At 59.9% G+C, this 12,562-nt stretch overlaps 1 protein-coding gene and 1 long non-coding RNA gene across 2 annotated transcripts; one reads left to right on the top strand and one right to left on the bottom strand.

Annotated features, from left to right (window-relative positions):
* Nucleotides 1-1,885: 1,885 nt before the first annotated feature.
* LOC110133786 (keratin, type I cytoskeletal 17) lies at nucleotides 1,886-7,590 on the top strand. Its single transcript, XM_070479507.1, has 8 exons — nucleotides 1,886-2,495; nucleotides 3,576-3,658; nucleotides 4,252-4,408; nucleotides 5,202-5,363; nucleotides 5,977-6,102; nucleotides 6,198-6,418; nucleotides 6,510-6,535; nucleotides 7,357-7,590. The coding sequence occupies exons 1-8, from the start codon at nucleotides 2,040-2,042 to the stop codon at nucleotides 7,449-7,451; spliced, it is 1,326 nt and encodes a 441-aa protein (XP_070335608.1). The 5' UTR covers nucleotides 1,886-2,039; the 3' UTR covers nucleotides 7,452-7,590.
* A 924-nt stretch (nucleotides 7,591-8,514) lies between these two features.
* Nucleotides 8,515-9,225, bottom strand: LOC139039132 (uncharacterized). The gene is made up of 2 exons (XR_011492343.1): nucleotides 9,132-9,225; nucleotides 8,515-9,005 (listed from the first exon to the last, which is right to left on the bottom strand). It is a non-coding gene; the product is annotated as an uncharacterized lncRNA (long non-coding RNA).
* Between the last annotated feature and the right edge of the window lie 3,337 nt (nucleotides 9,226-12,562).

The raw sequence follows: 12,562 nt of genomic DNA on the forward strand, positions 1-12,562 counted from the left end.
CTGGGCCACCACCCAAGAGCTGTTGCATTTCTCTGTCTGCTTCCCGCAGCCCCTTGCTGACGGGGGCCTCCTTACTTTGTCCCAGTGACTGCAATTAAAGCTTTGCTTGAAGTTCTGTGTCTCCTGTGATTTGGTCTGGTCATTGGTTTGGGCAGTGTGGGCTGGCGATGGCGGGGTGAGACAGACATTGTTAAATGTCTGGGGCTGCTTGTCACCTGCCAATCTGTTCTCCCACCCCATCCGGGCCTGGGGCCCAAAGGAGGGAGGCAGGATGCTTGAGGATAGAGGGATGGGACAGTCCACCAGTTGGGGAAGGTTTTGAGAATCAGTCCCTGGGTCCCCCAATGTCTGAGACTGGCCCCTGGGAGGGCCCCATAGACTTTCCAGGAGCCACACCTGTTATAGAGAGCGCCCTGCCTCAGCCTGGGGCGGCTACAAGGCCAAGATCAGAGGGAGAGGGGCTGGGCAGGGGACTTCCTGGAGAAGTGGTCCAGGGCACTGAAGGGTGTGAGGCTGGCAGGGGCTTGGCCACCCCAAGGAACCAGACGGGCTCTGTTGGGCTTGGGGGTGTGTGGGGCGGGGTGGCCGCTCTGCGTGTGAGCGTGGGGGGGGGCGTCCTGTTTGCTTTGGTGGCTTGGCAGCTGCAGGGCTATTGGGGAATCTCTCTCAGCTGCTGGCGGGGGCTGTCTGGGCCTGTCTGGGAAGTGGAAGCCATTGGCAGTCTGAGACACGACCACATTCCGCCCAGCGGGCCCGCCGGGACCCTGGGACCGAGGGTGGTGGGCAGGTCAGGGTGGGGCTGTGGGGCGGGCACCTGCCCCATCCTGAGGGGCTAGCTCAGGGGATGGGGTGGGGCCTCTGGGGGTGGCTGCAGGGGAGGGGACTGGCGGGGGTTGGGGGTTCCCAGGAAGACCGTCTTCTTGGCCAGTGTCCTTTAGATTTCCAGCCGGCTGGGACCTGAAGCCATATACCCCCATCCGAGGTTCTTGGGACACAGGAGGGGTAGGGAGGCTGGAAGGGGCCTGCCATCTCAGAGTTCTTCCTGTTCCCCTTATCTTGATGCCCCCTCCCAAGCTGCTACTTCCCCAGCCTGCAGCTAAGCTCCTCTTTGCCCACTCTAGCCCAGAACTCCCCATCTGAGAAAGAGAAAATGGGGAAAGGTCAAGAAAGGATGCTAGAGTCCCAGGGGGTTCCAAGGATAGAGACAGGAGCAGAAAACTGGCCAGACGGAATCATGGCCCCAACATGCTCCCCTGGCATCCGAGCCCTGCAGAAAGGGGGGGCCAGTGTGTCAGGGGCCCCCGGGGAGGCGGAAGGGTGCTGTGGCTGAGTGCAGTGAAGGATGAAGGATGAAACCCAGCCAGCCGGGTTCTGAGTCAGGTCGGGCAGAGGGACACCCTCCCCGTATAAGCCCCAGTTTCCTTTACTGTAAATGGGGTGGTAATCAACCTTGACCAAGATGCTGCATGCTGAGCCCCGTGGGTGGGTCCAAGGCAAGATGGGGTCTCGGGGCTCACTGCCCCCTCTGCCGCCCAGGGGTAGCCCCAGGTGTGGCATGGTGTATGGCTGGGAGCAGCCTGGGTTCCAAACCCATTTGCCCACCAGACACAGGGTCCAAGCAGGTGTGGCTGGGGTGGCAGCTGCCTGGGAGGGCCCGTGACACTGACGTCCTTCTTATTCCTCTTCTCCGTATTAGGTCATGGGAAAGCGTAGCTGGAGGGCCCGCCTGAATCACAGGTGACGGGCCTGGGACCAGAGGCACACACACACAGACGCCCAGTGTGAGGGTTCAGAGAAATGATGCAAAGACCTGACGGTGGGAGGGGAGGGGGCCCACAGCCACCTGGGAGCTGGCAGGCAGCCAGCAGTGATGAAAGCCCAGGGGAATGGAAACAGAGGAGTGAGCCTGTTGTAATCGCTACACCCACTTGTCAGGGCCTATAAAGGAGGCCGGTGAGCCCCGGCAGTCACAGCACCTTGGGCGTCTCTCCTCTCCAGCCTTCTCTCTCCGTGTCTCCCCGCCACCTGCTGCTGCCACCATGACCACCACCATCCGCCACTTCTCCTCCGGCTCCATCAAGGGCGCCTCCGGCCTGGCGGGCGGCTCGTCCCGCTCCTGCCGGGTGTCTGGCAGCCTGGGCGGTGGCTCCTGCAGGCTGGGGTCTGCCGGCGGCCTGGGCAGTGGCCTTGGAGGCAGCAGCTACTCTAGCTGTTACAGCTTTAGCTCTGGCGGTGGCTATGGCAGCGGTGGTTATGTCAGCGGTGGCTATGGTGGCGGCTTTGGAGGTGTCGACGGGCTGCTGGTGGGAGGCGAGAAAGCCACCATGCAGAACCTCAACGACCGCCTGGCCTCCTACCTGGACAAGGTGCGCGCCCTGGAGGAGGCCAACACGGAGCTGGAGCTGAAGATCCGTGATTGGTACCAGAAGCAGGCCCCGGGGCCGGCTCCTGACTACAGCTCCTACTTCAAGACCATCGAGGATCTGCGGAACAAGGTAGGAGCTGTGATGGGAGGGGTCCTGGGTGGGGCACAGCTTTTCCTCCACTGCCATCTGCCCTTGCTCAAGGCCTGGAGCCCAGCCTGGGGGCTGCCACAGGGTCTTGGGGAGCCAAGGACAGCTTGGCTCCAGCTTGACCTCTGGGAGCCCACCTTGGGGCCACTATGTGGCTTACGATTTCTTTTTCAGGACAGTAGGCTGGGCTAGGGACAAGTAGGTCTTGTGGGGCTCCCTGGAGCCTGTTTCCCATCATGGAGCTTTTTGCCACCTTGTGTGGTTGTAGGATAAGAGGGATGGAGGCATGAGGAGGGCTGGGCTCCTGGGGCTGCCGGATACTCAGACATAGCTTTCCTTGGAACAAGAGGGGGATTTAGGGCTAAGGTGGTGTCAGGGGTCTGGTGAGCTCCTGCTGGCACCTGCTGGGAGGAGGAGGCAGGAGAGAGCGGGTGGGACCTCAGGAGCCCACTTCTATGCCTTATTTGGGGATTTTTCTGGCTTCTCCATCTCTCCTGCTGCGCCCTCAAGACAGGCTCCGCAAACTTGGGGCAGGGCTGCCTGCTGGAGCGTAGGGGCAGGGCTTAGCAGAGGTCACGACTTCTGATTTGGAATTACACTTTGGTGAGGGCTCCTTTAGTTTTCCTCTTGCGGGAAACCTCTCAGGGGCACTGTATCCCCAGTTGTAATAAGAGGGAGTTTCTCACATCCATCCTCTTTCCAGGATTCAGGAAGAGTTTCTGCCTGGGGCATCCTCCTATTCTTTTCTGGCTCTCCTGCATTCCAAGGCTGGCACTCCCAGCTGGCTGTCTGCTTTACTTTAAGGCAGAGTCTGGCAAGGGGGTTCTGTGGGGGGGAGGAGGCAAGTCTGGGAGAGGAGGGGAGTATCAGCCATCAGACTCCTGCTGGCCCTGCCTCTGTCACCAACTGTTGAGCAGTAAAGCTGGGAGACAGGGTGGTAAGGGAGCCTTCCCGGAGAAGGTAGTCACATCCTGGCCCCCAGATGGAGAGTCTCATCTCAGAATCCTGGTCTGGGCTGAGTTGCTCCCACCCAGGAACCTGATCACTCTCCCATCTTCCCAGATCCTCACGGCCACCGTGGACAATGCCAACATCCTGCTTCAGATCGACAATGCCCGCCTGGCTGCTGATGACTTCCGCACCAAGTGAGCCCTGACCAGGGTCTGGGGAGAAACTGGGGGCAGCCCTCCTTACTGAGGAGCCCAGGCCTCCTCAGTGGCTGATGGCAAGGTCCAGAATCTAGGGGTTAAGGAGTTCACCTCTTAGCCCAGGATGCTGCAAAAGCAGCAAATTCTGAAGGTCACTGGGCTTAGTCAGGTGATGGAAGAGAGAGAGGGGAGGCAGGAGGCAGAGAGGAGAGGAGTCAGGAAGCCGGGTGGGGTGGGGTCTTGCACTGCGTGGTCCCAGGGCCCCAGGGCTGGGAATGGTTTCCACTCCACCCTCTCATTGGAAAAGACCCTGATGCTGGGAAAGATTTGAGGGCAGGAGGAGAAGGGGGCGACTGAGGATGAGATGGTTGGAAGGCATCACTGACTCAATGGATATGAATTTGAAGAAACTCCAGGAGATGGTGAAGGACAGGGAAGCCTGGTGTGCTGCAGTCCATGGGGTGGCAAAGAGTTGGACATGAATTAGCAACTGAACAAATACCCCCTCATCATTCAAGGGCAGGGTGCTGGCCAGAACCTGCACCAGCCAGTCCAAGCATCTTGACGGAAGTCTCTGGTTCCCTTTGCAGGTTTGAGACAGAGCAGGCCCTGCGTGTGAGCGTGGAGGCCGACATCAACGGCCTGCGCAGGGTCCTGGATGAGCTGACCCTGGCCAGAGCTGACCTGGAGATGCAGATCGAGAACCTCAAGGAGGAGCTGGCCTACCTCCGCAAGAATCACGAGGAGGTGAGGCAGCTGGGGCAGTAGGTCAAAGAGATGCTGAGGGGGTGGCAGGGCTCCATTGCTGTGCCAAGGCTGCGACTGGGATGAGAAGTCCTACTGTGTAGCAGATTCTGAAGTTCGCTGGGCTTAGTTAGGTGATGGAAGAGAGGGAGGGGAGGCAGGAGGCAGAGAGAGGAGTCAGGAAGATGGGCAGGGGTGGGGCCTTGCCTTCCAAGGTCTCAGGGCCCCACGACTGGGATTGGCTTTCATTCCACCCCCCTCATCATTGGAAGGCAGGGTGCTGCCCAGGTGTCTAGGTTGGTTAGCTTAGAGCATTGCCCTCTCTGCAGAGCCCAGTTACCCATGCAGGGCAGCCTTCTCCATGTACCACCCTGCTTCCCTGCATCTGGGGAGTCTCCCAGGGGCCCACAGAAACCTCTTATGCCCATCCTGGCCTCCCTTACCAGACTGGAGATAATTGAGGAGGATTCCCAGCTCAAACCCTCCAATCTGGACCCTAGGTAGAAGTATGGAATTAGATGGGAGGTTTTGGGGGCTCAGGCCTAAGATTTAATTTTCAGAGAGCCCTCAGTCTAGTGGGGGAGCACAGAATCTATCCTGGGGGAACCCCTAGTCTGATATTGGAGGCAAAGCCCACACAGACCAGGTGAACAAAAGTTATGTGGAGGATCAGAGGGTAGAGGGGGAGCAGAACAAAGGAGATGTTGTGGGAGGGGTCTGGAGAGCTTGCGTGGGAAGGTTGGGAGTGAGAGGTCAGCGTGGGGGATGCCCACACCCACCACCCCCTCCTCCACAGGAGATGAAAGCCCTGCGAGGCCAGGTGGGTGGCGAGATCAACGTGGAGATGGATGCCGCACCCGGCGTGGACCTGAGCCGCATCCTGAACGAGATGCGCGACCAGTACGAGAAGATGGCGGAGAAGAACCGCAAGGATGCCGAGGACTGGTTCTTCAGCAAGGTGGGGGCTGCCGCAGACCAGAGGTCTCTCCCAGGGTGTGGGGTGCAGGACCTGAGCCCCCACAGTAAGCCCAGAGCCTGGCATGTTGGGCTACACGGTGAGCTGCACAGATCCTGGGTGTCAGGGTCGCCTGTTGCATTCACAGGCCTACAGCTTGCCTGAAACTGGGATCTGATGGGGTCAGGGGGAGCCACCCTCAGGAATAAAGCCAGTGGGTCAAGACCCCAGGAGCTTCCATCTGTCCCTCAAGAAGTCAGGAACCAGTACCATGGGCCTGGCTACTGTCCTGGCTGGTTCTCAAATTTCCTACTCTTGTACCTTCTTCTTGAAGGCATTAGAGATAAAACTTAACATCCTTTCAAAGTCTTCTAGGTTTGGGGAGGTGGGAGGCTGATGAGAAGGCGTTGCTCCTGCAGTCAGGTTTGGAAGGAGGCTTGAGGCCTAGGGAGGTCAGGAAGGTAGCTGTGGTGAGGGGAGTTGGGGGGAATGGGGTGAGCCCAGGTGCCTGTCTGGGTCCAGAGTGGGCCCTGGGCTGAGCATATGGAGACCATGGGGGTCGCCTTGGAGAAGGGAAGCTGGGCTCATGCTGCCCTGTCCTGTCTCCTGTCTGCAGACGGAGGAGCTGAACCGTGAGGTGGCCACCAACAGCGAGCTGGTGCAGAGCGGCAAGAGCGAGATCTCAGAGCTCCGGCGCACCTTGCAGGCCCTGGAGATCGAACTGCAGTCCCAGCTCAGCATGGTAGGGGCGAGGCCGGGCCTGGCAGGGAGGTGCCCAGGGCTCTGGAGGGGGCCCTGCTCACCCTCGCTGATCCGGCCTCTCCTGCTCCCCTGCAGAAAGCATCCCTGGAGGGTAGCCTGGCTGAGACAGAGAACCGCTACTGCATGCAGCTGTCCCAGATCCAGGGCCTGATCGGCAGCGTGGAAGAGCAGCTGGCCCAGCTGCGCTGTGAGATGGAGCAGCAAAACCAGGAGTACAAGATCCTGCTGGACGTGAAGACCCGGCTGGAGCAGGAGATCGCCACCTACCGCCGCCTGCTGGAGGGCGAGGACGCCCAGTGAGTGGGAGAGCTGGGCCAGGGCTGGGGGCCTGGGGCAGGGCTGAGTCCCAGACCCACATCTAATCTTTGTTTTTTTTTTTTTTTGCAGCCTGATCCAGTACAAGACCAAAGAACGTAAGCATTTTGGTAACTGAGGGTGGGGCTGTACAAGGCAGGTGACCCACCTGCACATTGCTGGGGGAGTGACCACAGGAGCTCCAGGAAATGATGGCTGATCCTCAGCAGGGGTCAGGGAAGAGACCTGGTGGGGCTCAGGGTCCTAATTAGATGAGGGAGACACTGTCTGGTCTGATGGGGGCGGGGCAGGAAAATGCCCTTACCTGGGAGATCCTAGGCTGAGAAAAGAGACTTGGTCCCAGCTCTGAGACTCTCATCTGGTGGGGAGATAGGCACATGGTCTCATTCTCTTTGCTCTTGGGACCTTACAGATGAGTAAAAGCAGTCTCATGTCTGGAGTTTCTTGTCTGGTGGCAGAAAGGGACTTGATCCTTGTCCTCCAGATCCCAGTCTGAAAAGGAAGATAAGGTCCCAGCCTCTAGTCTAAGGGAGATGATGGGGACCAGGGTCTTGTCTTGGAGATCCTTGTCTGAAGGGGGCAAAATCCATGTCCTGGAGACTGCAGAGAAATGGAATCAGACTCCATTTCAGACTAGCATCTGGTCTGTGCAGTCTTCCTCTTGCAGAGGGTCAGAATCAAACCATTTATTTGCGAGGCAGGACCCAGCCAGGGGCACCAGCAGGGAACAGGGTGGGAGGGAGGGAGTGGCACGGTTGGGGCGGGGTGGGGGGGGCACGTGTGGGGGTGTGATGTTGAGGGGCCAGCAGGGGCGTGGACAAAGGTGGCCGTGGTGGGAAGAGCTGGCTCCGCTCAGGGGGCTGGGGGCTGAGCCAGGATCTCTGGATCCCCACCCACCCCGAGTGTCTATCTCCTGCAGCCGTGACCACCCGCCAGGTGCGCACCATTGTGGAGGAGGTGCAGGACGGCAGGGTCATCTCCAGCCGCGAGCAGGTCCACCAGACCACCCACTGAGGGCTCTCTCCCCCACCAGCCCCCTGGGGCTACCCACTGGCTGCGCAGCCTCCAGACTCCCCAGCCTCAGCCCCCCAGCTTCAGTCCCTTTCCTGTCCTCACTCCCTGACCAATAAAGCTTGTTGACTGAGACATAGAATGCTTCCTTTTTGTGGCCACTGAGGACCCTAGTGAGGAAGGGGTGAAGGGTATGGGGGAAATGGGGACGGGGGAGCTGTCCGCGGACACCCCTGTTGTTGACTTGGAGGACAGGGGTCATCTTAGAACAGGGGTGAGGACTAGGTCTGGGCAGAGCTTGGGGGATTGCTTGTGCCTCCCAAGTGCTGATGATCCCAAGGAGGGTGGTCCAGGCAGTGACCCCAGGGAGGGTGGTCCAGGCAGCACCAGACCCAGGGCGAGGTCAGCGTGTCAGGAGGACGTCTTAGGTGCCCTCTTCTTGCCCCATAAGTGGGTCCGTGACCTTGGGCGGTGCCTTCCCCTCACGGAGCCTCATTTTCTCATCCCTAAATGGACAAGAATATCTCAGGAGCAAGAGCTCCTCACGGTCCTGTGGGCTGTGTCCTCCTCTTAGAGGGGACGAGGTGGGTGGGGGGGTGGCGGTTGGGGAAGAGAGGCAGGCCAGGACAGGAATCAGGATCCTCCCAAGAGAGACACCAGGACTGAAGGTGGGTGGGTGGAACCGGATGCTTCCATTGTCTCAACTCCAGGAATCTAGAGACCTGCGCTTCCAGAAAAGGCAGGTGTGGGAGAGAGGGCGGGGCCTCTTCCAGGGACGTCTCCTCAAATGGTCAGCTGAGGATAGGGCATTCAGGGGAGGTGGTACCCTGGGAGCAGCACCGCCCTCCCGGGCCCTTTTTCCCCTCCAGGTTCCAGCAGCTTGGAGGTCAGGTGAAGCTGCCTCCTGGGGAAGGGGGAGGGGCCGTCCTGCCCATTCTCTCTAACACCCTCCAGCCCAGCCCTACTCGCTTAGCCTGCAGGGGAGGAGTCCCGGAAGTCTTCCTTTGAGTAAATCTGAAAACCACTGGGCTGGGTGGGTCTGATTTTTCGGTGTTCTTTAGAAGTCGGGGTGGGTGGAGGGATTAATGAGAGGAGGGATGCCCCCATCCTAGTTCACAGACAGGCCTGGACTCTCTGCTGCTGCAGAGTCACACAGACCACTCCAAACACCTGTTGTTCCCAATGCCTGGAGACTGAGGGTCGGCCCAGGGGCAGGAGCAGCCAGAGACCCCAGTGGTGGGGGTTTGGGACCAGAGGGAGAGGGGGCGGGAGGAGCAGGCGGGGCAGTGGCACGGGCGCTGTCTTTGAAGCGGGCAGCGGGGTGTGAGGACTTGGAGCAGATCCCAGGCCCTCTCTGGATCTCAGAAGTAGCAGTGAAGGAGGGGCTAGATGAGCCCCCGGCCCGCGGCCCTTCCCGCCCTGACCCCACAGACGCGGAGGACAGTGAGTTCCCTTCCACGGGCTGGAATCCAGGGCGCGCATCTGCAGAGGCAACCGCAGGACTCCAGCGGGCTCGGAGTGTGGGCTGGCGTCTGTCCGTTGCCTGGGCAGCAGTCCCTGTAGGGATGGAGGGCGAGAGGGAGGAGGTGCTGAACCCACCAGGCCCCCAACCATACATCCGGCCGCAACCAGAAGAACCAGCCCTGGGCCGCGGATGGCTCATCGAGGGGTGATCTCATTTACCTGAACAACAGTCTCAGGAAGCGCGGAGAGGCGCCCCATTGTGTGGATGGGGACACTGAGGCTCCGAGGAGCAGTGACTCAGCCCCTGTCCGGAGCCTGGCGTGTCAGGGGTGGAGCGGGGCGCAGGAGGGGCGGGGCTGTGCTGGGAAGGGCGGCCAGAGCCCCACCCCCTGCCCAACCCCAGGCTCTTGGGCGGGGCCCCTGTCTCCCCGCAGACTCTGGAGGTCCCCTCTTACTGAGGGGCCGAGGGAGGAGGGGTCAGAGTGTGGGGCTGGCCAGAGGCAGCCCCCGACTTCACCCTTCTGCGGGGAAAGAAGTCCCTGCCCGCATAGTGAGTGGGTGGGTGGTCGGGAGGCCACAATGGGGGAACAGCCAGATGTCTCCAACTGCCCCAGGAGGGTGTTGGCCGCAGTGCTGGGGTTGGGGGTCCTTGGGGCAGAGCGCCGGGCCCAAAGAGGGAATGCCTGGCCCTTTCCAAGAATGCTCAGCCCGGGCCCGGGCAGGAGGGAGCAGCAGGGAAGAGTGATGGGGGGCGAGGGCCGTGGTCCTGGGGACACTGTATGGCTTTGTCCAGGCACGCCAAGCTGACCTAGGCTGCTGGGGCGTGTGCAGGCAGCGGGATCCGGGGACCCAGCTGCGGGCTTCTCTGGAGGGACTCCCAGTCCGTCCACACCTGCACTCCCGCCCACTGCTGCACGGAATGTTTTGGTGAGCTGGGCTGTACCTACCCCCGGTTCAGCCTCTCCCACTTTCCTATGATGGCCACATGCATGGGATTCCCAGGATGGGGCTGGGCCAGTGGTAGCCAGTCCCTGTGACTCTGCCTTCACACACTCACACCGGGAAGGGTGACCTGGGGGCGCTTCTGCTGAGAAATGACACGGCCGTCACACTGTCTGCAGCACTGTGTCGCTCTGTGCCCGGGTCTGCGCTGGGCATGGGGGAAGGAAGAGACCCAGGCCTTGGCCTGGGAGGCCCCTGAGCCACCTGGAGGGAGCCCAGTCTAGGGCTGGTGAGCTGGCAGGCCTGATACTTCCCTCAACCCTTAGGAACTGCAGTCTTCTGCGCCACCCAGGCTGTCCGGGGCTGAGGGGAACAGCGGGACAGAGCCAGGACAGTTCTGCCTCTTGGCAGCGCGCAGGCGCTCACCCAGCCTGACCCAGCCACAGGCTCCCCTGAGGGCCTCTTGGTTGTGCAGCCTTCGTGAGGGGCTCTGAGAATCCCACGAGGGAAGGGGAGCATCAAACATGGTCGGGGAGAGAACCACAAAAGGCAGATCAGGTGGTCACAGACTCACCCAGATCCTGGGACCAGTCGCGGGGCCAGAGCCTGTATCCAGGCTATTTGTTCCCTCCCAGAGAGCCTGTCCCCTCCCTGCAGGCCCCCTGCACCCCATCATGGCCTGAACACTCAGTGTTAGGATCACCTCTACCTTCTCCAGATGACCTGCTTTGAGGCCTCTCTGTCTTGTTCTTTGCATCTGAGGGTCCACACAGTGTGTGGCACATAGTAGGTGTTTTATAAATACCTGTGGATAAATGCAGTGATAGCCACAGCTCTGTGCAAACTTCTTGATTTATTTCACCCCTATGTGCCTGTGAAGTAGTGCTGCTATTCCCATTTCCCAGAGAAGGAAACTGAGGCTCAGAGGGGAGGAATGACTTGCCCAGTATCTGGCCCCTGCTTGCTCAGCTCCAACCTGCTCTGTCCTGGCTTGTTTGGGCTCCTCTCTTTCTTCATCCTGACCTGAAACCTGTGGCTCTGGCTGCCAGCGGGGGCTGGGAGCTCCCCCCCCCCCGCCTCCCCAGAATCTCATCCTCCCCTGCCTCCCCAAGCCATCTCTTGCTCCCCAGCCTGGCTGGTCACTGGAATCCCCTGAGATCTTGTAAAAATGTCCTCACCATCAGGTTTATCCAGCCCAGTGCTGATGAAGTGGGTCAGAGCAGGGCCTGGGAATCTGTATGGGGACTCTCATGACCAGTCAGGTTTGGGAATCACTGCAAGTTGAGTGCTAAGTTGCTTCAGTCCATTTCTGACCCTTTGTGACCCATTGGACTATAGCCCACCTGGTTCCTCTGTCCATGGGATTCTCCAGGCATGGATATTGGAGTGGGTTGTCATGCCCTCCTCCTGGGGAATCTTCCCGACCCAGGGATTGAACCTGCATCTCTTACATCTCCTGCATCGGCAGGCGGGTTCTTTACCACTAACACCACCTGGGAAGTGTGGCATTGGCCAATGATATTCCCTGGCCAGTTCAGGTATGTGTTGCTACCTGGGACGGGGCTGGATCAAGGAGAAAGGAAAGAGGCCGGGGTGGAGAAAGGGATGGGAGTCTGTGCTCTGTGCCGACCAGGCCTGGCAATTCTAGCTCTTGCCAACTTAGGTGCAGGTATGTCTCACTGGAGGAAATGCCAGCTGCATCCCACAGGCCAAGTGTCCGATGTTTCCTGCTGTACAAGCAGGGCTGTATTTCTGACCTTAATTTTTCTCTCCAGGGTCAAACGATAAGTTCCCAGTTCAGAGACCATGATGATGTCGCTCTCCTCCCCTCTGCACCCCAAATGCGTGATGGGTGCTCCGTCTGAGGTGTTGACTGAAGAGGTCTGATGGGTTGGTTGGCAGCTTCCTGAAGCTTCTCAACCCACGCAGGTCCCCGATCTCCAGGACAGGACCTGCTGTGTAACCCCACCCCTGACTCATCTAGGACGGGGATGGGGGGTAGGAGCGAGGGGATGGAGGGGAGGGGCGGTGATCTGGTGACAAGGGAGGTGGAGGGCATGTGTGGCAGGTGGGGGGTGGTGCAGAGAAGAGATCACGGGGAGAGTCAGTGTGGACCTGGGTCAGGGTGCCGAACCTGGGTCTAATCTCTGCTTCTCTGCTCTCTCTGGTTGGGGCTTGGTGGTCTTTGGTGACCTTGAATGCTGTTTCCAGTTCTGAAGGTGATGAGTCTGTAATTGGACCTGAACTCCAGGCCCATGCTGATGCCTGTGATGGTGGGATATCTGTTCAAGATTCCAGAGTCCCTTTTGTCCATTTTGGGGGTTGGGGGAAAGGAGCAGTAAGTTCCCTCTCCCAGGCCTGGCCCTGAAGGTGTGTGCTGGGTACCAGCTCTGCTCATCTCTCTGGGCCCTGTGCATACAGGTACGGGGTGTGATGTGGCAGAAGCAAAGCCCTGGTTACGCTGAGACAGACTTTCCTGCCCCAAGGTTCAAGGTGGTATCGCCCAGCAGGGCTCAGGCTGAGACAAGCCCTCTCTGCCTCTTCTCACCTCCACAGAGCCACTTCAGAGCAAGGACAGTGGCCACCCCCCAGGGCACCCCAGGGAGGCCTCTGTGTTGGAGTCCAGACCCCCCCCATCTTGTCTTCAGCCCCCAGGCCAAGGTCATGCCCTCTGGGCAGAGCTCATTCCAGGCACCTTGGGGAGACAG

This window comes from Odocoileus virginianus, chromosome 17 (genome assembly GCF_023699985.2).
Source record: "Odocoileus virginianus isolate 20LAN1187 ecotype Illinois chromosome 17, Ovbor_1.2, whole genome shotgun sequence".
NCBI classification, from domain to species: domain Eukaryota; kingdom Metazoa; phylum Chordata; class Mammalia; order Artiodactyla; family Cervidae; genus Odocoileus; species Odocoileus virginianus.